The sequence below is a fragment of the Folsomia candida genome, unplaced genomic scaffold, assembly GCF_002217175.1.
Source record: "Folsomia candida strain VU population unplaced genomic scaffold, ASM221717v1 Fcan01_Sc003, whole genome shotgun sequence".
NCBI lineage: Eukaryota > Metazoa > Arthropoda > Collembola > Entomobryomorpha > Isotomidae > Folsomia > Folsomia candida.
The window spans coordinates 4,384,121-4,410,161 of record NW_019091195.1 but is presented as its reverse complement, the minus strand read 5'-3'; the positions used below and the strand labels follow the sequence as shown (position 1 = coordinate 4,410,161).

The window sequence follows — 26,041 nt, the reverse complement described above, 5'->3', positions numbered from 1 at the left end:
TTTCATTTGGCTTGATAAAAATTTGGGACTCAAGAAATGTCGAGCACTGGCCCCAACGCCAATTCGAGTCGTTCTCTTTGATGATGCCCCTGTAAGTTAGCATAAATACTTATCTTCTTGTCTTTGTGGTATTGTGAGGAGCCAAACTTGGGGAATTAATTTGAATCAATCAACTGCAATGGATTTAGGGAAGAAAACAGAGACTACGGATCGTAATAATTAACTTTTTGGGTTCTATCATCTTCGCTGTTGGGCTGTGTCTAACCTTCCATTTTGGACCAGCTTGTCCATGCATGGAAGAAGAGTGCAGAAGAGTTCCTTGAAAGTATGCATCTTTTGAAACCTGTCCTTTAATTAGTAGTATTTCAAATGGAGATAATAATAATAATACTCCAGATTTTCAAGGACAAATGCATGTGTCATAAAGGAAAGTACTCTCCAAGGCTGCTTTTTCGGCCTGGCTCAAGAATTTTATTTTTTAAATTGATAAAATATACGTCATTGGCAACTATTTTGTAATATGGTTCAGAAATGAATGAACTTATTTCCCGAGGGTGGGCTTATGTAACCATGTAAGTCCGTCTGTCTGTAAATTAATTGTAAGTCCCATAAACCTTAACCGATTGACTTGAAACTTTTTGCACTATGTTTAAAATTAGAAATTGAGTTAGAATATGGCTCAAGTCTGTTATCAGGGAGACCCGTGGCTCTATTCAGGCCTTGTAGACCATCATTGAAACTTAATTTAGATTAAAAACTGTCAAATTGATTTCGAACTTTATACACATGAAACTCATCGGCGAAGTATTAAAATCGGGTGAGGTTGTTGGTTCAGAATATTTGAAATGGTCATAGACGGCTAAAATTCGGGACATTTGTGTAAGTGAATGTCATCGACCAAATTGGCGACCCCTACATATTTTCGAAAATGGATACAGAAGGCTTAAATTTGCATTAACTGTTGGGGCAGACAAGATAACAAATAAGAAATATGTAAATTGTAAGATTTCTATGCCAGGGGACCCAAAAAGGTGACCCCCACTGGGTTTGGAAATTAGCCGAAAAGCTGAAATTTTGCATACTGCATTATAGGAACATTTCTGACGATTATGAATAGTAGTTAGTACGATTTTCTGCGAATATTAATAGTCCAAATTCCTTAGAAAACTTTATGAAAGGTTATTTTGTTTTTGGGAAATAATACAAATTAAGCCCAAAATAGGAAGAGTGGGTTCTAGTTTTTTCCCAGTCTCAATTTCGCTCTCGCTTTGCAAAATACATTGTTCGCCCATCTCGAAACTTCGCATCGACCTTGTGGGGGGGAGAGGGCGAAATCGGGAAGAAACCGCTTGTTAGGTGATTAAGATATTTTTTCTGAATTTTTCTACGTTGGTCCCAAATTTTTTCGTACACGGAGATAGGGTGACCATATTTGTCCTGACTAAAACCGGGATATTTTTTGGCAAAAATTTTTTTCCATAATATCTGATTTTATTCATTTGCTTGGCTTTTTTGAGTGGCTGTGGCGAGTGTGATCATTGAGTCAAGCAACTTGGTTGTTTCGTATCACATCAAAAAGGCATCGAAATCTGTTGGCAAGTAGGGAAGTTTCCCTTAGTTGGGTCATCTGACAAAATTTTAGAAGCGGGTTATGACCCGGATTCGGGCTAAATAAACACTACACACTGTTTTCCGACTAATTTCAAAAATCAATGTAGGCCACCCATCTAGACTTTGGAAAATATCCATAAATTGGCTTTCTTGCAAGATCATTTTTAATCCTTAAAACTTAGCTATAAAATTCATCTTCTATTTCTTTTTAGCAAAACTAGAAGGTTCCATAGGGTTAATCTCCTAACTGAATTCTTTGTTTGAGATATATTAAGTGCATACAAAATTACAAGCCAATCAGGTAAGTTTTACAAGACTTACTTATCAATTTGCCGAAGGACAGACGGACTTAGTTACATAGGCTCGGGCTATTCGAAGTAGTCTAAGAAGAGGGATAGAACTTCAGTGAAAATAGGTTGTTCACGACAACGAAATACTAGTAAAATTTATTTTTTAATTATTTTCTATCCCAAAAAGTCAAAATCCGACCTGACTTTGTGCCGTCGTAGCGGTCCTTGCCAAAATCACCTTTCTTAGCTTTTTCGCTCAGAGCTAGTTAACATTATAAGCTAAATTTAGAGTAAAAATCTAAGAAAGGTGATTTTGGCAAGACTTGCTACAGCCGTTTCAATTTAGCCGGAAATCATGCCTTGGACAGTACTTATCTTTGAATACTTGGGTTAATTTTTTCCCTTAGTCAAGCCAAGTTACTACGTAGAGCAGCTTAAAGTAAATATTACTTGTGCGTGATACAACTTATCCAGCGATAAGGGATACAGGATTTTTAAGTTTAAAATGTCTCAATTAGACATAAAATCCACATTAAAAACTATTCATACCCTTTGTTCCGCTTTGGTAAGCATTTTCAGATTTGCTGATGACGCAATTTTGCAATACAAAGAAATATTAACGACAGGAGGCATATCCGTTTAATAAAAATATGTTATTGTCACTCCATTTCTGTTGATTGTCGTCGTCGTCGTCACCTCTTTGTGAATTCACAGAAATTGAGACAAGAATAAGACAGCAGATAAGTTAAGATGACATATTCAACCACCGCCATGATGAGAGGGATATGTTCTGCTGCCTGTGTTCACCTTTATTAATAGTTTATGTCGCAATTTTAATGGTGTGGATATGGCAAAGACCCAGATTTAACGCTGAGAAATCCCCAACAAAGGAAAAACGACTGAAGCTACATTTACCTCTTGTGATATTTTCCTCACGGTGTGTAATTACGATAAAGACTTCAAACTTCTGCAAATCACATTATCAATATATTCATGCACCATCCGAGTTTTCCCATTAATAAGTGCGTGACAATCGTGAGTTCTAAAACTTGTGCAATTCAGAGTTCGGACCATTTAGCTTCATAATTATTATTCGCTTTTGTGTTTTTCTCAATGAAAATTTATGTACATCGCTCGTCGCCACTATTTCACCTTCTTTTATCTTTGCATTGAAGAGAAGATGCAACCAATAAGTCGTTTGCTTGGCACATCATGTATACGTTTGTTTGCAATTTATTTGCAATATTTTATATTCAAGCGTGTGAGAAGTTATGCAAACCTTAATTGGGAAAAGGTTACCACCAATCGTTTTGTGCTCAAGTCAAAAATGCTTAATTTATTTAATAATAATAAAAGAAAATTAGCAGAGCAGATTAATCAGCCATGCTTGTAGAATCTTCCATTTGACTCATCTCGTAAAAATGTTTGTAATAATTTATGCACATATAAAATGATAACGAAGGTTTGTTTGCACTTTACACTTTGATTTTTACACCCAATTATGATGTATTAAGCGAACGCGTAATTATGTTGAAATCAACAATTAAACCTTGACTATTATTGTGTGTGGCAGAATTACTTAAATCTTGAATGAACACACAGTGAATGAACTAATGGCATTTTTTATGTGCGACGCGTTTTTTATTATTTGCATCTGATTCAATTAGTGAAATACGAGCAGCAAGTCCCCAGTAATTTTATTGATAATTGAAAGAAACGACATTGGGACAACCAATGTACAAACATACACAAGGCGAGAAGTTAATGCAGCGTGGTAATATAAAATAATGAAGAAAATATAGATCATGATCATCCAGTCAACTCTTCTTGTTTTTTTCAATTTCAATTCATTTCAAGAATCATGCATGTTATTGCGTTTGGAAAAACAATTTCAGCAAATAGGCGTAGCAAATAAGCAAGTAGTGGAAGTACAAATGTATGTATGTGTATGTAACCACAATGCAGTTAGTACTGTGTCCTCTATTTTTGTAACCTAATGAATATTGTAAACTGCATTATTGAAATTGAAAGTCAATGTTACGTACCCCCAAATCGTCGTGACTCGTCATTATGCAACCATTATAACCAATCACTAACAAAGCACAAGGTGGAATGATATTATTGACGCAGAACCAAAGTAACCAAACTTGATGAGATGGCAAGAACCTGAACAATTTGTTGGTGGTACTTGCATACATATTCTTATTGGTACCACTTGATTTGGTTTATTATTAAAATCTCAATCAATTAGACTCGCTATATGTATGTTGTTTGTACAAATCACTTAATTTCTTAAAAAATCGTCATCTTTAGACATTTTAGAGGGTATACATAATTAGCGTATTCCGAGATAAGGTACAAAAGTAGATGGTACACAGGTTACACAATTATTAAGCGTGTGTAAGAAGAAAACGAGAGTTGTAAAAATAATGTAATGCTAAAATAGTTTTAAGTTGTTCAGTACATTTTGCGTCTTCTGGAACTCATAATTTACGAATCACTGACTTGTGGGTTCCACATCTTGGTGTCTTTTCTTAAAATATAATTAACCGCAGAGAAGACAATCGGCAGCTCCTATTAAAATTTACAACACAATAATTGAATAAGAAATTCTTCTAAGTTTAAATATTTTATTCGCTACTTACCAAATCGGCCTCCTCCGTGACCTGCTGGGATTCCCTTAACTGGTCCGTTGAATTTGGCGTATTGTCCGTTGCTGGTGTCTAGTCCGTAGGAGTAAATTGGTTCAACGTGTCTGTAATTGGGACCTCGGTTGTTGTTGTTGTTGTTGAAACGTTGCTGGGGCATGGCGTCCACCATGCACCAAACGGCCAAAGCAATGCACAAGCACAAAGTAAACTTCATTCTGAACTCTTTGGGCAGACTTTGTGGTGTCGATTGTGTTGTCAAGAATGAACTCAGCATGCAAAATTTTCGACATTCCCTTTTATAATGGGACGGCGGAAGCTCTTCACTTTTCTTCGTACTCTCAGACATCACTTCATTTGGTCGTCCTCTGTGTGCACTTGTATTGGATGCATACATGGATGGCTGGGCACTATCTTATAAAGGAATTTCTTATTCAAGCTTTACTATTAATATGACTACGTATATACATCACTAATTCATCTCTCTGCTTATTTTGCAAAAATTGTGGAAAATTTACCTTCCTATTAATGGAATTTACAAAAGTTAAATGTGTTTGGTTTTTCTGCTGGGAAAAACTATTGACTTACAACGCCCTTGACGTCACAATATGGTGATGAGTAACCACAAGGGTACCGACTTAAATGACCAGGGATTAACTCAATGAGAGAAATTATTATGTCATTTGTGTGTCATCTTTTGCATACACTTAAATAATCCTGTTTTTTTCTGCATTCGCGTAAACAAAAGAATGCATTCTATTGATTACATATTTATACGAAATGCTTAATAACTTGCTTGTGACAAAACAAATGTCCAAACGTCTGATCTCCTGTAATCTTTTGGCACCAATTGTTCATAATCATTTAATTATGTAAACTTGTATGGATAGGTACAAAATGATGCAAATATTTGGTACACATGTAAATAAATAATACGTATTAATTTTTCGTCATAAATCATTGATTAGAAATTATCCTTACTGTGCAACACTAGGCATATATGCAACATTAGTTGAAATATTTGAATAGTTTTAAAGACGGATTTTTATGGAAAATGTCGGCAGGTAAATTATTAGTTATTTTTAATGAATTTCATTGTAGAATCTTTGTTTTGAAATCCAGGGACCCACAAAGCACGTCTTCTTAAAGGAAGGAAGGACACGTAAGAATTACTTTGCATTTTCAAAATTCATACTTGTTGCATTTCATTCTATTGTAAAACTGCACTTTGTTCCATTGAACACATGATGACATACGTCATCATCGTCATTGTCACTATTTTACACATCTCAATAACTTGAGCTGCTCATCACCACTGGTTAATTGGAACTGGCTGAGTAGTGGCTGAGCTCGTGACAAATTGTTCACACAATAATCATCAATGACCATGTTACCTCAACTTCAAAGAGGTCAACATAGTAATAAGCTCATATTTACTCACATACACACTTATTTTTACTCTGTCGTTCCATTTATCTCATCTCACACATCTCCTGGGTCATACATCAATTAGCACTTGATTCCTCATCTCAACTTGCCTCTTACAAAGGTCAAAAGCATGCTCATTTTTTACATATTTCCTGTATTCTGCACTTGAAAATATTGGACGACCTTCATCGCCACCTCGGTCATCCACAAAGTCCATTCTTCCATAAAGACCTGTCCATTGTTGCTAGAAGTGAATAATTGACAATTATGCAGCATATCAATTATTAACCGTTTACATAAATAATCGTGATCCTGATAAGACAACAACCACACTGCAGGAAGTATAAGCAATACATGGAAGTAAACATGTCAGCACCAAGTAGTATTTCTAGCAAATATGCAATTCTGACTAAAGATGAAAAGATTCTTACTCGAACATATATTCCAGTTATTTAGTTGCTATTTGCTACTGATAGTGAGGCAATTTGAGATTGGCGACAAAAAACTAAAATATGGAAATTGTCATGATCCAAACATACAACCTTCATACAACTTTCATAGTTATGTCACCTGATAACAAAAGAATGCGTCCAGTAAGGAAATTTTTGACGTCATTGACCTGTATTTTATTTTATGGTGCACACAGTTCTAGTAAAGAGCAAAGCCCTTTATTTAGCCGTCTCACCCCAGATCATGCGTCTCACGGTCTCTCTCCACCCCGGACGGAGGGGATCGGAACTCAACCCGCTTCCTTATTCTCAGCTTCTTCTGAACTGAAGTGAACTATATTCTCTTCTCCCGTCGGAATTTTAGCATCTCTAATTTTTCAACTAAATTAATTAATCGCCGAAAAGCTAAGATTGTCCTTTGTTGTTTTCCCCACTTGTGCAGTGAGTGGGGTGTGGAAGAGTCTCGCTGGGACGTAGGAGCTCGCCTTTTACGAACCCAGCAGCGTCCAGTCAACTTCTTGTTTACTTTGCTCTGACATCGACGATAAGTACAAAATCAAGATGCCGGCGACGCTAAAGTACATCGACATGGAGAACTTTAAATCTTACAAAGGATTTGTAAGGATTGGACCTCTTCGACCGTTTATGGCCGTTATTGGGCCGAATGGATCAGGTTCGTTTCTTTTCTTTATTTATTTATTATTATATTGTATGATGATATGATGTGATTTAATTAAACGCCAAATAAATAAATTGTGTATTCAGGAAAGTCCAACTTCATGGACGCAATTAGTTTCGTAATGGGAGAGAAAACATCATCCCTTCGAGTAAAACGGTTGAGTGATTTAATTCATGGAGCATCCGTGGGTCATCCAGTATCTAAATCCGCTTCTGTTACTGCCATTCTCGAATTGGAGGACGGGATGGAGAAAAAGTTTTCCAGAATTGTTCAAGGCTCATCGTCAGAATGCCGTATTGATGGAGTGGTTAGTTGTAAATTAGAGTTGATAAAATTGTATACATTCAATTTGTAATTTTGTTTCTGTTGTATTTAGGTTGTGGGTCAACAGCAATACTCCAACCAGTTGGAACAACTTGGCATCAATGTTAAAGCTAAGAACTTTTTGGTATTTCAAGGAGCTGTTGAAAATATTGCGATGAAAAATCCCAAAGAAAGGACAGCTTTGTTCGAAGAGATCAGTGGGTAAGTAAAAGTAGAACCCATTTGTTACTTCCTGGAAATATTGTTATTTATATATAGATACTTATAATAATTAACTTGTTTTATGATAGCTCTGGTGCTCTAAAGGATGAGTACGAGCGAACTAAAGCTGAAATGTTAAAAGCAGAGGAGGATACACAGTTCACGTATTTGAAAAAGAAGGGAATTGCTGCCGAGAGAAAAGAAGCAAAACTAGAGAAGGAAGAAGCAGAGAAGTATCAGCGTCTAAAAGACGATTACGTATGAAATGAAAATTTTTTGTAGCTCTTAAATTTTATTCATGTCTTTAATTATCCTTAATGTAATATTTAGAGAGATAAAGAAGTCCAATTGCATTTGGTAAAACTGTATTATATTGAAGACGATATGGAAAAAATTGAAGAAGACATTGAAGCAAAACAGAACGAGATGGGTCGTTTGGAAACAAAGAAAGAGCAAATGGATGCAGATTTACGAGAGAAAAAGAAAGAACTTGGGAATTTAAATCGAGATTTGGCAGGCAAGGAGACTTTTCAACGAGAAAAAGAACGGGAACTTAATGCCAAGAAGCCAGAGTATGTCAAGGCCAAAGAGAATGTGGCACATATAAAAAAGAAGCTGGAAACAGCCAAGAAATCTTTGGAGCAAGCTGCCAAGGTATATTGTGGTTACCCAAAGTTTCAAAGATTGTAGCTAGAGAGAACATTTATTGTACTTTTACATTTATTTTTCTTGTAGGCCAAAGATGCCCATGATGGAGATATTGCTGAGCTCCGAAAGCAAATTGAAGAAGTTGAGGAACTGGAGAAGGAATATTTGGCGAGAACAGCAAATGACAGTCAAAGTCAAGGGAGAGACATTACGCTACAAGATAGTCAGGTACAAAAGTGATATTATTGCATGCTCAATAGTGTCTAAGTTAGTGTGACAATAACTTAAATATCTTGATGGTGTGTTTAGCTTAAAGAATATTGGGAACTCAAAAAGAAGGTCCAAGAAAAATCTAGGGATAAAACCTCCAAGTTAAACGGTGTGAATCGCCAGCAAAAAGATGACCAGGAGGCACTAGACAGTTTTCAGCGTCAGAAAATTGATTTGGACAGTAAATTGAAACAATCGAGTCATGAGATGTCCGAGTCTAGCAAGCGAGTTGAAAAATTGAGTGAACATATTAAAATGTACGAAACATCTTTGGATGAACAGCAACGCATCCGGACTGAGTTGCAAGGAGAAGTGCACACATCCAAAGGTATGTACAATTTTGTTGATTCTTTTTTTGTGCTTTTAAAAATAATTACACTTCATGCTAATTTAATCATTTAGATAAAGTAATATTTTTATATTTATGCGTTTTGCAGGCAAACTAGGCAACTTGCAACGGGAGTTGGATGATGTGAACATGAGACTCGGAGATGCACGAGTTGATAAACATGAGGAAGCACGTAGAAAGAAGAAGCAAGAAATTGTCGAGACTTTTAAGTCACACTTTCCCGGAGTGGTAATAATTAATAATATTTCCAAACACTGACTGCGTCTAATTATTGAGCTAAATGATAAACATATATTATATTTGTTCAGTATGATAGAATGATTAATATGTGCAATCCGAGACATTCCAAGTACAAAGTAGCTGTCACAAAAGTTATGGGAAAATATATGGAAGGTTAGTACATACGCCCATATATATAGTACGAAGGCAGAAATGTCGCATTGTATTACAAATATCTAAGTCAATCGTCTTGTGTTCGAAGAAAGGATTGTCGAGAGTATAATTATGTGATTTTTTTATGTCAGCCATTGTCGTGGACAATGAAAAAACTGCCCGGTCTTGCATCCAGTACTTAAAAGAACAAATGTTGGAGCCTGAAACCTTTCTTCCCCTTGACACAATTGACGCTAAGCCAATCCGGGAAAGATTAAGGTAGCGTTTATTTATTTATTACTTGAATTCATCTATATGCCCATACATTTTAACTGTATACCATATTCATTTTAGGAACATTCGTGACCCTTCAAACGTGCACTTGTTGTATGACATTTTGGACTTTAAGCCTAAAGAAATTCAGAAGGCTGTTCTATTTTGTACAAACAATGCCCTAGTTTGTGAAACTCAGGAGGATGCCAACAGGGTTGCTTATGATTTAGAGCAAGGACAGAGATTTGATGTGAGTCAATTTTTTAGTCATGTGAATGTAATCTATATGCGTTGATGTCCATGATGTCACTCATTGATTTTTCCTAACCTAGGCGGTAGCTCTAGATGGTACATTTTTCACGAGGTAAAGAAATATTGTGTAATTCAAAATTGTGTTTGCCTGCTCTAATCTCTCTTTACATTTTTTTTCACAGATCGGGAATTATGTCTGGTGGTACCTTGGATCTGCTGAAAAAGGCCCAAAGATGGGATGATAAACAACTGACAAAGTATAAACAGGACAAGGATCGAATCACAGAAGAACTTCGAGAGGCTATGAAGAAATCGAGGAAAGAATCTGAGTTGAATACAGTTGAACAGCAAATTCAAGGGCTCGAAACCAGGCATAAATATGCCAAAGGGGATCGAGAACAAACTGTAAGTTTATCAATATTTAATAATTGGTTAATAGTGCATGTATAAATTCAAATTCATATTCTTTTTATTGCCGAAAATAACTATAGTTGAAGCAGATTCAAAGTCTTAAGCGACAATTGGAGGAAGTCAAAGAAGAGTTGGATTCTGTTAACGTAAGTAAAAAGATATATATAATAAAATGAATTAAGATCGAGTTAAGGATCTTTATTATGCGAAATGTTTCCTTTACTTTTATATTGCAGGGGAAGATTAAAGTTACAGAAGCAAAAATCAGCAGAAGGGATGATGAAATTCAGATATTAAAGACTAGCTTGAATCGAATAGAAGATGAATGTTTCGGGTCGTTTTGCCACCAAATAGGAGTTGCAAATATTCGACAATATGAGGAACGGGAACTACGGTAGACTTATATTCTCATTTGCTTTCGGGTTTGGCGTATTGATAACTAACTATGAATTCAATTGCCTTGATTTGACTTGTAGAACTCAACAGGAACGGGAGCAAAGGCGAATGGAATTTCAAAACCAAAAAGAGCAAATTCAATCTCAGATTGATTTTGAAATAACTCGTGCAGAAAGTGGTATGACAGCATAAAGTTGAAACTACAGAACCTGGCATATTTTTTTTTGTTTACTTCATTCATATTGTATTTATTTATATTTTTTTTTACTTAAATAGTTGTCGGAAATGTATCTCGATGGGAAAAGACTCAGTCTGAATTGGAAGAGGCTTTGCAAGAAAAGCAGGAAAAAGAAAAAGAGACCAAGGAAGCAGTAGACCTGTTGGTTCAAAATTTCGATGTCATTAAAAAAGAAATCAGTGAAATTAAGAAGAGTATTTCTGCAAAGGTAATAAAAATCCAGAGTAATTTATTAATTAACAATTAGTTTAGGTGTCGCTTAAACATTCTTGTTTGTTTTGAATATGTAGGATGATGAAATTGGTAAAGCTCGAAGAGACGTTGGGTCGGCAGCTAAAGAAATTCAGACTGTCCAAAAGGTTATTTCACAGCTTGAAGGCAAGACAGAGCAGAAGAAAAGCGAAAAACACGGTCTGTTGAAACATTGCAAGGTAGTACCATACCGATTCTGTACAGATTATATTCAAGTAAATGTTTTTGTGTATAATAATAAATGCCATTACAGATTAATGACATTCGCATCCCATTCACTGAAGGAAGTCTAGATGACATTGAGACTGATGGGACGGGTATGCAGGACTCTCAAGACGAGGGAAATGTTACCTCTCAAAATATTTATGCAAAAGAAGCTCTGTAAGTAATCTAAATTTTATTCAAATGATTTCTTATAAATCAATTGTTATTGCGCTTGTTATTTACCGTATGTTTGTAAATTATATAGCCTAAAAATCGACTATGATTCTCTTCCTGATGAATTAACCTCGTTGAGTTCTGACGAAACCAAAAAAGCACTCGATCAACTGAATAAGAAGCTTCAAGACTTGCACAATCTGTTAGTCAAAATTCAGGCTCCAAACATGAAGGCAATGACACTAATATCAATTGGTATAATTTACATGGAGCTATCATAATCATTCTATTGTTGTGAAATAATAGGCGAATCAAAAACTGGAAAGTGCAAGAGAAAAGCTTCTAGAAACAAATGAAGAGTTTGACAGTGCGCGAAAACGAGCAAAATCAGCGAAATCTGCATTTGAAAAAGTGAAAAATGACCGTCACAGGAAATTCATGATGTGTTATGATCATGTTGCAAGTAGTATTGACGGAATTTACAAATCCCTTGCCCAAAACGTATGATATGTGTATAAATGAACAAAGTAGCTGTTTATGATTTTCTGATAATTTGATAATTTTCCCAAATATGTTGCCAGCAATCTGCACAAGCAATTCTAGGACCAGAAAATCCTGAAGAGCCATATTTAGATGGGATAAGCTACAACTGTGTCGCTCCTGGTAAACGATTTCAGTCCATGAGTAACTTATCTGGCGGAGAGAAGACTGTCGCTGCGTTAGCCCTACTATTTGCTATTCACAGGTTGTACACCATTATTTAAGCAACTGTTTATTCGAGCTTTCGATTTTGATTCGCATAATTCTCAGGAATATTATAATTACATAGTCTTACCATAAGAAGTGATAGTAGAGCGTAGTTTTTTAACCGGTCAACATAAAATTAAAAGGTCAATTGCGGTTTGTGCATACATTCAGTGCCTATCATTGGTGTTGACCGCTTTTACTTGACATCACTAGGTCAAAAGTAGGAGAAGCTTAGCTACACGCGGGCGGCAATAATTTTTCACTTTTTGCACGAGAAAAAAATGCACAATGTTTGATGAAGTGTAGCAACCCAAGTACAACTACGATCTGATTGCCCAAACTATTAAAGTAATCCCAGAGACAGTGTCTATCTATGACATAAAAGTTCCGGTTGTCCAAGGTCATGGAGGACTTCAGTGATGTCCGAAGCTTAAACACCAGAATAGCATAAATAGCATCTCTGTCCGACACCGGAGACTTTGGCCAAACAAATGACCTTTCAACTTTAGAGATCAGATTAGCACTTAAAAGTGACTCTAAGATGAAGGTCTTTTCGATTAGAAAGCGTCACATGTTACAAATTTCCCAGGCCAAAGCAAGGGTACAAAAATCGACCTCCCTCCCCAAACGGTACGGTAAAAAAAAACCAAAAAAACTAACCCGTTTACCGATGATAATTTCTTTACGACCGAAACATATTTCAGCAAAAAAACTAATACGTTTTATGCCAAATATTCTAAGGGTTAGCTTATGACAAAATAGAGGTCAAAATGTCATCTTATCAAACTCCGTTCATGGTTTTGGCGGGAATCGGCGGAATTGAGCAAAAACAGCACAATTTCCTTGATTAAGGAGAGGAGATAGTTTAAAAAAATATTTGATAAACGTCCTGGTGAAGATGGAACACCCCCTCAACTAGTCCATATTGGGTGAAAAGCCACCGACCTTTGTTAAGGGGTCCACAGTAACATTTACATCGAAATTCGTGAAAAACTGGATTAAAATCCATATTTCTGATTTCATTTGCACTTTAGGTTTGACCCTGGCATTTTCGAACCGCAGACAACTTTACCATCAAATATTGATTAAAATTGAGGAGAAGGTCTGTTCTGAGCCCCATATATGCGTCAGGGTCACAAAAAAATTTCTGACCCGGGAATGATACACTTTGTCCATTAATTCCGTGCGTATTTTTGATGGAGCTTTCTCTTTCGTGACCAATTCTTCATGGTCACAAGAGGAATATATTTTCAAGTTTAATACATGTTTTCTACGTGAAATTTAACTGGCTTTTCAATGTAATAAAAATAATTTTGAAATTTCTTAAAACTAACCTAATATGGTCGTCTATTCTACTATCACTTTTTGAGTTGAGACTATGTAGAGTAAAATTCAAGACTAATTGATCGCGTTTCATTTCAGCTACCAACCGGCCCCTTTCTTTGTTCTGGATGAGATTGATGCTGCATTGGATAATACAAATATTGGTAAAGTTGCCAGCTTTATCCGACAAAGAACTGGGGACCTCCAGATTGTTGTAATTTCTTTGAAAGAAGAGTTTTACAGTCATTCTGATGCTCTTATTGGAATTGCTCCGGACGCATCTGTAAGTTCTTTATGCCGACTACTCATAAGCCTGTGATAGATAATATATTTACTTCATTTTATTAATATGTTTGTTTTATAGCCTGGAGATTGTGTTGTCAGCAAAGTATTCTCATTGGACCTGTCCGAGTACGCCATCAGGCCTTGAAACTTTAAGCTTTATCGTATTTTTATTGAAACTTACCTATTTAGATTTAATCATATTTCGTTTCATTTGAAATATTTTTATTCTACGTACAGCTTAATTAGAGTTTACAGAAATCTCAGTTCATTTTTATGCAAGTGTCTGTATTTTATTTACTGGTAATTTTTTAGAATTTGATTAATTACGATGTACAATGATTTTAAATGATCACCTTTGCAATTTTTGAAATAAAAATACAAAAAATGAAACAATCATAGTTCACTAGTTTTCATTAAAGTCTAGCAGATACTACGTCAATCATACAGCAAATGTACTAGTAGCCAGAGTTTCATCAATCACGAAATACGTAATATGCATTTTGAATACAGATTTCACAGTTTCAAGTTCATTTTGTCTAAACCATAATTAAATCTGTTAATTTTCGGTCAGGAAAAGTTATCGCTGACTTCAAAACAATTATGGGTGGTTTATTGCCTACCAATCGACTTTTATCAAGCGGCTTTTACCGGTCTCGTCATATGTATGTCTGTCTATTATACTTTGAAATCGGAATATACTGTAAATATTTAATTACCGTTTTATGGCAAAAGGATATAAAATATGTACCATCGTCGTCCGAAACCCCAGAGCGATGTATTTATTTGCAAAGAGTCGGGAAAAGGTGAAGTTCTGAATGAAGGCCGAAGTTTGAAGTGCAACCCAGAACAAAGAATTTACAACTTTACATAGTAATCCTGTAGTTGGTCATATAAAAAACTTAGTAAATCTCTCTGATTCGTTCTGAACGAAATCTACATTGTAAGTTTTTATATACATAAAAAACATTTTTCTTCATACTTTCTTTATACTTTTTCGTAGAGTCCGATACATCTCGTATGATGTAATACTCTTTCAGATTCATGCAAAAACACTGCATACGTAATTGGTTTGTTATATTGCTGGATACTTCATGCCTTCATGCACTATACATATCTGAGTCGGTGAGAATTAAGCAGAATGATGATATAACTCAAGGACATTTCAACAATTGTGTTACTTTCGGTTAGTATGCTTTTGCTGTCCCATCGACTCGTATAGTGGACAATTTATCTACAAAATTTCTCTTTTAATATGGGTCATTTTGTACCCGTAGCGTCATCCTTATTTATTATAGTGGTCGCTTTCACTCAAATTGCTTCTGCAGAAAGGATACTCTTTATCTTACCATTGGCCACGAGAAGTGAGACTCATTTGTTCACCCCATTAGCGAAAGAATTAGCTTTGAAGGGGCACAATATTACATTTGTGACTCCTTCGCCTTCCAATATCAAACTCAATAACTTTAAGGAAATCGTCCCAATTGCTCCTTTTGTGTTGGAAGACTTTGACAATGTCGCCACGGATCCAATCGAAAGCAGGAGACGAAGTCGGAACAAGTTGGCGTGGATTATGTCATTTGAGTTCCAATTTATTTTCGATGGATGTCATGCAGTTTTCAACAACCCAGAATTTCAAGCATTACTTGAGGAGCAGTTTGATTTGCTAATTATTAGCTCAAATTTCAACAATTGTTTTGACGGCTTGGTACATAAATTTCAAGCTCCATTTATCAGCATGAGCAGTATGCCGGTATCGGGATTCATTGCACAAATGACGGGAATGCGTATGCCACCGTCTTTTGTCCCTAATCCAATGTTGGAATTTTCGGATGACATGACCTTTTGGCAACGTTTGGTCAACTCTCTGATGACTTGGACGTTTAATTTTCTTTTCGTTCGAGTTGTTGTTCCGTCAAATACAGAAATCTACCGAAAATATCTTGGGCAAGACTATCCCGACGTGGCTCAGATTGAATCCGGTGTCAGCATGATTTTCAGTAATAGTCATTTCTCCATCAACAGTCCAAGACCTGTTTTCCCAGATATTGTGGAAATTGGGGGAATTCATTGCCGGGGAGCTGAGCCTTTGCCACAGGTCAGCACAAACTTGCAGAACATGCATCAACTCTCTTAAAAAGAAGTTATAATTTTCTATTTTAATTACAAGAATTTGGATGAGTGGCTGTCCGCTGCGCCGGAAGGTTTCATTTTCTTTAGTTTGGGATCCGTGATAAAAGGAGTCACTCTTCCGGAGGAAACTAGAAAAATGTTCTTAAATGTGTTTTCCAGATTAAAGCAAAGGGTGCTTTGGAAATTTGAATCGGAGCAAATGACGAACCTTCCAGCAAACGTTAAATTGAATAAATGGTTATCTCAGCAGGACGTTCTTGGTAAGCTGACACTGTTGTTGTGAATGATAGATATTTACAAGAATATTTATTTGCATCGCATACATTTGCCTGACCAGGTCACAAGAATATCAAGTTATTCATAAGTCACGGAGGACTATTGAGCACTCAGGAGAGCACATATCATGGCGTCCCAATTTTGGGAATTCCATTTGCGGTCGACCAGGATGTGAATATGTTACAGACAGAGAAATTGGGATTTTCTCTCACACTTGAAATAATGGACTTGACTGAGGAGAAATTGGAAGTTGCGATTAATTATATTTTGAAGAATTCAACGTGAGAATTACTCATCAGTTTTGTTCTTTCCTTTAAGCAGATGAATTTATAAAGCTATTAACGTGTTAACTGATGCAATGTTGGCGCAGATATGCGGACAATGCAAAGCAAGCAGCGAAAATATTTCGCGACCGGGCTGAAAGTCCTCTGAAAACGGCCGTGTTCTGGACGGAGTATGTTTTGCGACATAAAGGAGCCTCCCAGTTGAGGTCCACAGCTCGAAAACTCACCACCTTCCAGTACCACTCTTTCGACATCATCATGTTCCTCGTGATCACTGTTCTAGTTTTCATTTTGATTCTGGTTCAGCTTTTCAGACTGTGCTGGTGTAGAAAGTCGACAACTGATAAAGCACTTTTAAAGAAAAAATGGCAATAGCTTCAATCAATAAATAAAATAGATATGTATATTACCCTATGAAGTAAAATTCATGCGCAGATTTATTTACCTATTTTCTTTGCAATCTTGCAACATTATCCTGCCCTGGCGAGGTTTTAATTTCATATTAAAATTGTCAATTATGAAATTAAAGGTGACCGTGTCCCTGATTAAGTCAACATTCGTTGTAGAAAGCTTGGTCGAGTGGAAATAAAACTGTATAGTTTCTTAAAATCTAGTCCTCAAAACCGTTTGAAAAATCATTTTAAAATTTAAAATGGATGAAATGTTTTTCATGTATTATTTTGATGAAATTCATGAATCGATCGCATTTTTACAGATCATGAAAATGCATGGTGCAATATACAATGTGAGACGTAGAAATTAGAAGCGGGGTCCAATGCTGCAGCATGAAGTGAACTGGATAATTGACTGGAAGCTTTTGTTGACACTTTTTAGATTGCATTTAAATTATCGAATATAAATAAGCATTATAAATAACTCATTGGAAATCACCTGACCCACTTGACCGTTGCAAAATAATTTACTTTCACTTTGAACAAAGGCGTTGTTCACCTTAATTCTTTGTCAAAGGTGAAAGTGTAATAGATTTATTATTGTTATTTATCATTCAATTGATGTGCGTTTAGAGGTAATATAAATGGTACATCTTGATTGTTCACAGTTTGTTTGCGAATCTAGCAAGGATGCCGAAACTCAAAGTGCTCGACACCAGGCAAACGACTGAAGAAATCGTAGTCATGTCGTGGTCACCCAAGATGGATTTACTCGCACTGGGAAATATCACTGGTTCGTATGTGTATTCATATTTTACGGAAAAGCCTGAAGTTAATAATTTATATTTGAAATTTCCAAAATTCAAGAATGTTGTAGTACTTTTATCTTTTTGTCCTCAAAATGTCCTCAAATCAGCGATGCTCGGTGTCTTCAGGGGAGAATGTTTAATGTTTAGGAAATTGACATTAATAACATTCTCCCAAGACACGGAGCGTTGCCGCATCAAATACTACCGTCCAAACACATTTAAATAATCTATATTTTATGCTTTGCCAGGAAATATCTACCTTCATCGATTGTCCTGGCAAAAGGTTTGGCAAGTTTCTCTGACATTAAAAGATGAGCCAGTTGTTCCCGAGATCATGACGTGGCATCCCGAAGGGCTCTTTCTTGTTGTTGTATCAGGTATATCTAGAACGCCAAGATAGTGGCCCTCACTACACTACTAATAATTTTATGTAATCCATTGTGTTTCAGGAGAAACAACCTTTGTAATTGACGTGGAAGGTGGGAAAGTTGTCCATAATCATGAAATCTCATTCAACATTACAACGGCTCGATGGTGTACCTCACAATATCAACATTGCTTAAATGAGGTATATATACCAAGTCAATTAATGTATATAAGTTAATATGGTGCCTTACAGTTTCCTGATTTTGATGATGTACTAAACGTAATGATTAAATAACCTACAGTGTCTGTCATCCCACTTCCGGCAGCAACAGATTCAGCGACTAGAATCTAATCTCAGTATTTTGTTCCTCGGAACGGCGGACGGCTATGTCTATGCTTATACTGGGGGATTTCTTTTGGGTTTATGCATAAAAGTTTCTGAGGACCCAGCCCCACTGCGTATCCTTCAGGTGGATTCAACACTTAGTCTGCAGTCCTTTATTTTTCTGTCTCAAGAGTGTTCCGAAACCACCTCCAACAAAGACACGGATGTGACAATAACATTTAGCCATTTCAGAAATGACCTACTACCGAAAATGGCTCCAATTATAAGACCGCTCGGACTTCGTTACATCTTGTTTCTTAAAAGTTGGGCCACTATACAAGGAGAATTTTCAAGTTTAAGTGAATCTTGGACGAAAATTGTCGACGTATATCAGAGCTACATGACATTTGGTGGGATGAAGGAGATTGAAGTGACGAGAATTGATTATTTGGAGTTGGCCCTCACGGGTATAAGTACCGTCGAAATGGAAATATTCCTGGGCAGCGTGGGAAGAGAAAAGGAAGCAAAGAAAAATATCAATGTTATCAATTCTGCAACAGCAAGCATCATCGAGCACATTCGAACAATTAAATGTTCAATTACAAATATGTTGACAGAGTTGAACGAAATTGGTGGATTTTTAAAGCAAGTCTCAGAATATGAAGAAGCCAACAGCATCCTCATTGAAATTAGAAAAGCTGTCACGTACTTTTTCTTGGCTATTCTCAATATGCAGGGTTTAATACACAACTTTGTTGAGCTTTGTTTACATTTTATGAATTTGATTATGAACACAATTCACTCCTTCAACATTCAAGATCTGCCAGATTTTATTGAAGAGGATTCAGACACAGACAAAGTTTTAGAGTTTTTGCAAACCAAAGTGAACAAGGACATTCTCAAATATCTCTTTGCAAATGTCAAGTTAGGCTACACTGAAAGGAACACTTCGAAAAAGAAGGTCACTAGCAACAGTATACCAATAATGTCATCAAAGAACATTTTCTCCAACGTCATGAATCCTGATGGAGGGGTAAATAATTATCAAAATTTTGCAAATCTGGTTCACAACATTCTGAAGAAATCAGATTTTGTTGGAGACGAAGGTCATCCCTTACTATTGGATTACTCGGAGCATCAAGTGAAGGATTTGATTACAAATATTGTTCCCAAAGTTAACAGCTTAACAAAAAGTCTACTTTGCATCCCAGTTTTATGCAATGTTCCCTTCGAAGCGGATACTTTTCCCATTATCAAAATACCAACTGAGGAACATGGTAATCGTCAATTAAACCAATTTTCTCTATTTTTAAACGAATCCCAATCAAAAACTTACTTGACCACAATGCTTGACTCAAAACAAATACTGCTGTTTGAAGTGAATTTACTCGACAATAAAAAACCAATGTTAAAATCTACCATTCTCCACATATCCCGTAATGTTCAGTGCTTCGAAATATTTTCAATTGACTACATGACCTTGGTATCATATGATCAAGAGGATAAACGTAGCGAAAGAGAGCAGGACGTTGGAAGAACTATCGTCTGTCAAATACCTTACGTGTCCATCGTTTCCCACGCTGTTGAAGTTGACGTGTCCTCACTGAGGTCAAAATGTGGCGGAAAACCAACCCTGCCCCACAACACCCGTGTAGAAGTGCCTTTGAACATGTATAAACCTGGGGCTGCTTTGTCTCCGTCGTCAAATATTGACTATGTTCTCCCAATCGAGGGCTTCGCTCCACGTGCCCTGACCGTGAGTTCGGCTCGAAAAGTCGGTTCCCTTTTGGGCGAGGACCGTCGAACCGTCCTCATTCTCGAGATGGACCTCTCCGGCGAGACCACTTTGGACGACACGGCTGAGGATGAGGAAGGCGAGGGAGATGCAGATGTACGATCTGGGGACAGTACGACAGAAGAAGAAGATTAAGAGAAGGGAATATATAGTGACCATGAAAAATCTGTGATTGTCAACAACTACATAATAAAATATATGTATGTTTGCATAATTCATTGAGGAGATTAGATGCTGTTTTTCATTTAATAATGCTTATGAAATTTAAGCTTATTTATATCATAGTACGACTGATTCTCGGACAATCAGTGAATTGTCCATGCATTGCCCATCTAAAAACAATAATTTCGCATGAAAAACAAAACAAAGGCATGTTTTCATTTCACATTTCATCGTGTTCCATCCAAAACCCCGGGAAATTTACCGACACATGATATTTTTCTGTGTTCAACGTTCTCTTGTTGGGCCCATGTATTGTCACATCATTCATACGGGATAACTATTAATTAGTAATTTACTAATTACTACTTTTGTTATTTATTTTACAAGTGAGTGCTCAGTTCTAATAATGAGTTATTGCATTGGTTGATCTTTGTTATTTTCTACAAATATTATCTCATAATCGCACGTAATTGTAATAGTTTACTATTTTGCATAATTATAGTACACCAAAATACAAGTTTCTTCCTTGGTTTGGGTGTAACATGGCTGACCAAGAAGCGGATGAACAAGCGCACAAGAGGATACGACTCGAAGACGACGACATAGTATACATAGATTTGGGAGATGATGATGGTGAACCCTTTCCTGTCCAGAGTAGACCACCAAGGCGAATCAGACGTACAAAGGATACGAACGATGTTAATAAAGAATTTCACGGAGGATCTTCCAGTTCCAAGGTCATCCCTTCAACCTCTGGAACACCACCTTCTACTAAACCAAAGATCGGCTATGGGACAGGAGATGGGAAAAAAGTTTCGCAAATCCAAAAGCTTCAGGCTGCTGCAAGGATGGAGACAAACAATAAGACAAGCCAGAAAGACATACTTCTAAGGAAAGGAAAGAAAATCAAGGGGTGTACGTGGGTGGATCGAAACTTGCCTTCCAATTTAGATGAATTGTTTGTTCACAAAAAGAAGGTGGAGGAAGTCACTTCATGGATGAAGGCTACGATGAGCAGTAATCGAGCTGTTCGTTCGGTATTAATTATAATTATTGTATACTTTACTCATTTTTCAGAACTCTATTTTTGTTCTGCTTTTTCACGATCGTTAATTATTCTTTATAGAGTAAAATATGCGTTGTAACGGGACCTTCCGGAGCTGGCAAAACAGCAACAGTTTTCTTAGCCGCAAAAGAATTGGGTTTGGAAATTAAAGAATGGGTTAATCCAATGTCTTTAACTGACTACAATGCGGATCGACTGGGTACGAATATATTATATATTAATAAACCATTAAAGATCCATTTAGTAATTCGATTAGTGATTCAATTACAGGAAAATTTGATCCAGATGACATCAAAGTTGAAAGTCAATTTGATATATTTACCAATTTCCTTTTCCGAGCGTCCCAATATTCTACAATCCCAATAAAAGGGCGAACACAATCAAAACACAAACTGATTATCGTGGAGGATTTTCCGAATCTGTTTTATAAGAATTCCAGTCAATTTCATAATAACATTTTAAAGTGAGTACCTGAGTGCCATATAAATAATATTTAGTCGACATTAAAAACACGTTAAATTATAATGGTTATACATAATAATTACTGTTAACCTTGCTTCGAAAACAGGCCATTTGCTTCGCTGAGCGTGTTTCCAGTTATTTTCATCATTGCTGACAGCGCTTCACGGGAAAGGAACGTTAACAATTTATTCCCAAAGTCACTAATTCAGGAGCTCAATATTGGTTACATATCGTAAGTTTTATGTTCAGTTGATTACATTTATTTGTGCATTTGTTTTCAGTTTATAATTACACTCAAACTATTGTTCTTTTTAGATTCAATTCGGTTGCTACTTCGTTCATGGTTAAGTTTATGACTACCATTTGCTCTAAGGAAGGAGTTGATGCAGATAAGTCTGTGTTGGAAGCCATTGCAAATGCTAGTGGAGGGGATTTACGATGTGCAGTGAATACTTTACAGTTTAAATTTACTCCAGGTAGGTGAATATGCTATCTACGTATACATATGTAAATGTCTGTCTGTATTAGCGTTTGTTTTTAATAGCCGATTCGCCACTAGAATCTCCAAATTTCAAGGCTTTCAAGGCTCCCCTTGGGAAAAAGATAAAATGCCCTCCTCTAAAAGATGCGCATAAATTTTCTGATGTGGAGAAAGATAATACGCTATTCATTTTTCGAGCTCTGGGAAAAATTTTATACTCCAAAAGTACGCAAAATTGTATTAGATAATATAATTTTGATTGCAAATTATAGTTCAATTTTCATTAAAAGGAAATGTTCTGCAAAACGTCGAACTAAACAATGACGTTCCCGAGTCAGCTGAGAAATATCTGCGTCATAATCCATTGGAAGACGATCCACAGTGTGTAATTGAAAAAATGGAGGTCTCAGCGGATACATTTATAAACTTTCTACAGCAAAATTATACTCCTTTCTTTGGGTCCATGGACGATGTCGTCTTAGCAAGTGAATTTCTAGCCGATTCGGAGTTCTTACTCTCACGTTGGCCGTTTGATGCCAGTGGAACGGCATCACGGAGTTACAAGGTTGTTCCTTAAGATCGATTGATGTGGTTTTCTTCATTATTTAATTATATGTATTGAGAATTGATTACTTTCACTAGGAATTGGAATCTCGTGAAGAGATTGCTCTGTTGATTGCTTCTCGTGGGCTGATGTATTGTAATGTCCACAAAACAAAAAACCAGTGGCGACCTTTGAATAAGCCGATGCTGACAGATGCACGAGTTAGAATTCAGAAAAGGTCATTAAATAATTAATCAACGTGTTAATAAACAACTAAATAAATGCTTTCAATTTACCAATAAATTTGCAGTTGCGAGATTGCTAAACAAATATTTCCACATGAAGGAGCCATACAAATGAATTTTTACTCTGAAGTAATACCGTTTTATAGCAAGTTGATTAGGAAACATTCGTCAATTTGGATGCAGGGTATGCCTATGCACTGTAAAATCAATGTTACATACATATGCTCCGCATATCTAATTTACTATTGTTACTCATAGATCAGAGGGAGTTTATCATGAAATTGGGAATCATCGAAAGAAAAAAGCAGCCACGGTATGTATAAAATTCATACATATATTTATACAAAATTTATACTGTAAATTCCTACTGCAAGCCTTTTTACCCAGCGTTTTGATTTTATCACAGTAATTGATTTTTTTACTTAGGGTTCAGCATTCTCTCAGCGAAAAGGATGCAACTGAGGACGCAAATGATGATCAAAGCCAGGAAGTGGATGAATTAGAAGATATTGTCGAGCAAAATGAAAATGAGAAAATACAAATTGATCAGCCCACAATTGGAGCACAATATGAAGAAGATCTCGAAGAATATGAAATTGAAGATTACAGTGACGAAGAGAAGACTTAAATGTGATGAGAATATTTGCTCAGAATGTGGTCTATTTTTCGTATTTAAAACTGTTAGTTAAGAAATGCTAAGTACTGAATTATTTACATTTATATTTTAACCGTGGGGGTAAAAAATGTATACGCTTTAATGTCAGTTCGTTTACTGGGAGTCAGAAAATTCGAGATTAATTAAAGTAAACAAGATTTATTAGGCAACAATCCATTAAAATTGTGTTATTCGTTTTTTCATCAATTATTATTGGTGGTGTTTACTCACTTTCATGAAAACGCAAAACATATAAATAGAACGGATCCACTATGATCAACACTAGTCTGAGATTTCTTGTCGTTACCTAATTCATATTCCGCATTCCTGGATCTTCATTATCACGATGAAGACATTATTACTCTTCACTTGTTGCATCTTGTTGTTTGCTATTCCTACAGCGCAAACAGGTAATAAATTATACTTTGTAAACAGCTAACAAGTTGGATTACCCAAAAAATCAAGTAGTCATTTCAACACAGCCTCTGTTGGAACACGGTGCCTTTGGACCGGATGTCTCGTTTTCCCACAGTGTCCAGAGGGCTACCATCAATCAGACCTGGAAGTCTGTCACGCAACTGGAACATTTGCCATTATGAGATCCAAATGTTGTTCTTAAAAGGTTACTATTGATGGGTATTGTTCTTTTAATAAATGATATTGTTTAACACATTTTAATTCGCACCATATGTACATTTATTATCATTTTTAACAAAAACAAGTAAACCACAAATTCAACAAATGACTAGGTTTAACTGGCAATCAAATCCGAGATGGTCATGCATACATTGCATACTATACATATCTAATATTATCATACATCATCTTGCATGACATTCTACATCTAGATACATCTACATTCTACATTAAGGTTGGAGTGGAAGAATAAATTGGTGGGTGTGGGTTACTGGTAGTAATACAAGAAGTAGCTTCAATGTAACTTGGTGGTGAATCTTCATACCATACATCAAAAAAGTGTAGGATAAATTTTGTATGAAACTTTACTTTGTCTAATTTGCAAAGTTCTTACCCGGCTGTAATACTGGAATTTCAGGTTCCTCTGTCTGTTCAGAAATTGAAGATTCGTCATCTTCTGTAAATGCAAAATCGTCATCCACTTTTGGTTTTCCAACATTAGTTCCATTTTCCTCCTTGTTCATTTTCCACGTGTAGAAAACATACTGTCACCAAATCGTGCATTATTAAGCGAGATCATGTGAGTAATGAATGCTTTGCAATATTCTATGTTCTTACCAAAAGCACCATCGCGATAACCAAAAGTATTCCCGTTATCGGGATAAGAAAAACAGTCTTGTTAAAAGGCACAGCTTCCTTTTCAGATTCGGAACTCAATCCAACTTCGCCTGTATCAAAGGGAAGTCTTGTAGCCACATGAGGAAGGTTCGGTAACACATCTTCTGGAGATACCCCACTGCTTTTCTCATCTTGAGATACGCACTTTTCAACATAACAAAGAAGCAACCACTGAAAAATGAAGATGAGCAAACAATGGCCCATCTTCATCGCACAATGTCTAATGCACTAATGGGTCAGGTATTGTGCTATTTTTCCTCAAAATCAATGTTAATAACTTTGGGCCAACTAGTGCCATTATTGTTTTTGGGAAGGAATCTCATGTTGAAGAAGAGGCAGCAATGATTTATGATGCTACAAAGATGAGAGGACAGCGAGACTCATCTTCTGCTGGGAACAAATTGACTTTGCTAATAACCAACAAAGTAAGTAAGCAAATTACAGAAATTGTTGTTGAGAGTGAGATGTGTTCATGAAAACGAAGATGAGTTGAGACAGTAGGGGTTACACTTGATTGAGGTAAAATAACCTTGTCTTCCGTCACTTTTAGCACAAAATGTCCTGCGTTGGAGTATCGAATGCTATTTCCACTAAAAGCAAGTAGTAGATGTGTGCATTGGGTGGTGGATAACAAAATATTTAAATGGCGAGTGACTGCAAGAAACGATGATGATAATGAAGCAGGGACCTTGTGAATTATGCTTATTGCATATCAATGAAGAGGAATGATGTGAAATTGATAATGAGTTGTTTAAGCCCAAGTTGGTGTTGAAGGAGGAAGATGATGCTCATCTTTTCTCGACGTGCTTGATTAGATAATCAAGCGTGGATATGGCAGCGGTGGTGGTAAAATAAGTACAGAAACTGAATGTCGTGAGTCCTTATATTGGTTGGTCATCATTGTCGCTGCG

At 36.3% G+C, this 26,041-nt stretch overlaps 6 protein-coding genes across 8 annotated transcripts; 4 read left to right on the top strand and 2 right to left on the bottom strand.

Moving 5' to 3' along the window:
- Window positions 1–4,086: 4,086 nt before the first annotated feature.
- LOC110846810 lies at window positions 4,087–4,834 on the bottom strand. The gene is made up of 2 exons (XM_022093650.2): window positions 4,547–4,834; window positions 4,087–4,475 (listed from the first exon to the last, which is right to left on the bottom strand). Exons 1-2 carry the CDS (start codon window positions 4,824–4,826, stop codon window positions 4,447–4,449), a joined length of 309 nt encoding a protein of 102 aa, XP_021949342.2. The 5' UTR covers window positions 4,827–4,834; the 3' UTR covers window positions 4,087–4,446.
- Window positions 4,834–14,218, top strand: LOC110846223 (structural maintenance of chromosomes protein 1A). The gene is made up of 25 exons (XM_022092896.2): window positions 4,834–5,711; window positions 6,624–7,099; window positions 7,192–7,412; window positions 7,482–7,630; window positions 7,720–7,888; window positions 7,961–8,284; window positions 8,366–8,506; window positions 8,588–8,876; window positions 8,986–9,125; window positions 9,206–9,290; window positions 9,422–9,548; window positions 9,624–9,792; window positions 9,875–9,906; window positions 9,977–10,199; window positions 10,286–10,351; window positions 10,442–10,599; window positions 10,682–10,779; window positions 10,878–11,047; window positions 11,130–11,270; window positions 11,345–11,472; window positions 11,561–11,702; window positions 11,776–11,970; window positions 12,051–12,214; window positions 13,639–13,822; window positions 13,904–14,218. The coding sequence occupies exons 2-25, from the start codon at window positions 6,988–6,990 to the stop codon at window positions 13,967–13,969; spliced, it is 3,693 nt and encodes a 1,230-aa protein (XP_021948588.1). The 5' UTR covers window positions 4,834–5,711; window positions 6,624–6,987; the 3' UTR covers window positions 13,970–14,218.
- Window positions 14,219–14,615: 397 nt separating this feature from the next.
- Window positions 14,616–16,928, top strand: LOC110846809 (UDP-glucuronosyltransferase 2B20). Of its 2 annotated transcripts, none has more exons than XM_035850263.1 (5): window positions 14,616–14,764; window positions 14,825–15,919; window positions 15,992–16,214; window positions 16,292–16,511; window positions 16,601–16,928. In XM_035850263.1, the coding sequence occupies exons 2-5, from the start codon at window positions 15,077–15,079 to the stop codon at window positions 16,887–16,889; spliced, it is 1,575 nt and encodes a 524-aa protein (XP_035706156.1). In that variant the 5' UTR covers window positions 14,616–14,764; window positions 14,825–15,076; the 3' UTR covers window positions 16,890–16,928. The 2 variants fall into 2 exon arrangements, with proteins under 2 accessions (XP_035706156.1, XP_021949340.1); XM_022093648.2 differs by having other exon boundaries at window positions 14,636–14,764; window positions 14,862–15,919.
- A 359-nt stretch (window positions 16,929–17,287) lies between these two features.
- LOC110847716 (anaphase-promoting complex subunit 4) lies at window positions 17,288–20,426 on the top strand. 2 transcript variants are annotated; one of them, XM_035849923.1, is made up of 5 exons: window positions 17,288–17,483; window positions 17,592–17,699; window positions 17,964–18,092; window positions 18,165–18,283; window positions 18,384–20,426. In XM_035849923.1, exons 2-5 carry the CDS (start codon window positions 17,597–17,599, stop codon window positions 20,334–20,336), a joined length of 2,304 nt encoding a protein of 767 aa, XP_035705816.1. In that variant the 5' UTR covers window positions 17,288–17,483; window positions 17,592–17,596; the 3' UTR covers window positions 20,337–20,426. The 2 variants fall into 2 exon arrangements, with proteins under 2 accessions (XP_035705816.1, XP_021950400.1); XM_022094708.2 differs by having other exon boundaries at window positions 17,575–17,699.
- Window positions 20,427–20,603: 177 nt separating this feature from the next.
- Window positions 20,604–23,990, top strand: LOC110846456 (cell cycle checkpoint protein RAD17). Its single transcript, XM_022093223.2, has 12 exons — window positions 20,604–20,749; window positions 20,866–21,400; window positions 21,490–21,628; window positions 21,700–21,892; window positions 21,998–22,123; window positions 22,207–22,367; window positions 22,436–22,597; window positions 22,663–22,937; window positions 23,015–23,154; window positions 23,227–23,345; window positions 23,420–23,474; window positions 23,588–23,990. The coding sequence occupies exons 2-12, from the start codon at window positions 20,906–20,908 to the stop codon at window positions 23,787–23,789; spliced, it is 2,067 nt and encodes a 688-aa protein (XP_021948915.1). The 5' UTR covers window positions 20,604–20,749; window positions 20,866–20,905; the 3' UTR covers window positions 23,790–23,990.
- A 498-nt stretch (window positions 23,991–24,488) lies between these two features.
- LOC110846605 lies at window positions 24,489–25,890 on the bottom strand. Its single transcript, XM_022093411.2, has 3 exons — window positions 25,071–25,890; window positions 24,847–24,997; window positions 24,489–24,769 (listed from the first exon to the last, which is right to left on the bottom strand). Exons 1-3 carry the CDS (start codon window positions 25,338–25,340, stop codon window positions 24,678–24,680), a joined length of 513 nt encoding a protein of 170 aa, XP_021949103.1. The 5' UTR covers window positions 25,341–25,890; the 3' UTR covers window positions 24,489–24,677.
- Between the last annotated feature and the right edge of the window lie 151 nt (window positions 25,891–26,041).

Bases quoted from the DNA above. Each gene is read 5' to 3' on its own strand.
- LOC110847716 (XM_035849923.1), top strand. From the start codon at position 17,597: ATGCCGAAACTCAAAGTGCTCGACACCAGGCAAACGACTGAAGAAATC. The intron at 18,093-18,164 runs GTATATCTAGAA...ATTGTGTTTCAG, and splicing joins CTTTCTTGTTGTTGTATCAG to GAGAAACAACCTTTGTAATT. The intron at 18,284-18,383 runs GTATATATACCA...AATAACCTACAG, and splicing joins ATCAACATTGCTTAAATGAG to TGTCTGTCATCCCACTTCCG.
- LOC110846605 (XM_022093411.2), bottom strand. From the start codon at position 25,340: ATGAAGATGGGCCATTGTTTGCTCATCTTCATTTTTCAGTGGTTGCTT. The intron at 24,998-25,070 runs GTAAGAACATAG...ATTTGGTGACAG, and splicing joins TTATCGCGATGGTGCTTTTG to TATGTTTTCTACACGTGGAA. The intron at 24,770-24,846 runs GTAAGAACTTTG...TATGGTATGAAG, and splicing joins AATTCCAGTATTACAGCCGG to ATTCACCACCAAGTTACATT.
- LOC110846810 (XM_022093650.2), bottom strand. From the start codon at position 4,826: ATGCTGAGTTCATTCTTGACAACACAATCGACACCACAAAGTCTGCCC. The intron at 4,476-4,546 runs GTAAGTAGCGAA...AAATTTTAATAG, and splicing joins TCACGGAGGAGGCCGATTTG to GAGCTGCCGATTGTCTTCTC.
- LOC110846223 (XM_022092896.2), top strand. From the start codon at position 6,988: ATGCCGGCGACGCTAAAGTACATCGACATGGAGAACTTTAAATCTTAC. The intron at 10,780-10,877 runs GTATGACAGCAT...TTACTTAAATAG, and splicing joins AATAACTCGTGCAGAAAGTG to TTGTCGGAAATGTATCTCGA. The intron at 11,703-11,775 runs GCAATGACACTA...GTGAAATAATAG, and splicing joins TTCAGGCTCCAAACATGAAG to GCGAATCAAAAACTGGAAAG.
- LOC110846809 (XM_035850263.1), top strand. From the start codon at position 15,077: ATGGGTCATTTTGTACCCGTAGCGTCATCCTTATTTATTATAGTGGTC. The intron at 16,215-16,291 runs GTAAGCTGACAC...TTGCCTGACCAG, and splicing joins ATCTCAGCAGGACGTTCTTG to GTCACAAGAATATCAAGTTA. The intron at 16,512-16,600 runs GTGAGAATTACT...ATGTTGGCGCAG, and splicing joins TATATTTTGAAGAATTCAAC to ATATGCGGACAATGCAAAGC.
- LOC110846456 (XM_022093223.2), top strand. From the start codon at position 20,906: ATGGCTGACCAAGAAGCGGATGAACAAGCGCACAAGAGGATACGACTC. The intron at 21,401-21,489 runs GTATTAATTATA...TATTCTTTATAG, and splicing joins GTAATCGAGCTGTTCGTTCG to AGTAAAATATGCGTTGTAAC. The intron at 22,368-22,435 runs GTAGGTGAATAT...TGTTTTTAATAG, and splicing joins ACAGTTTAAATTTACTCCAG to CCGATTCGCCACTAGAATCT.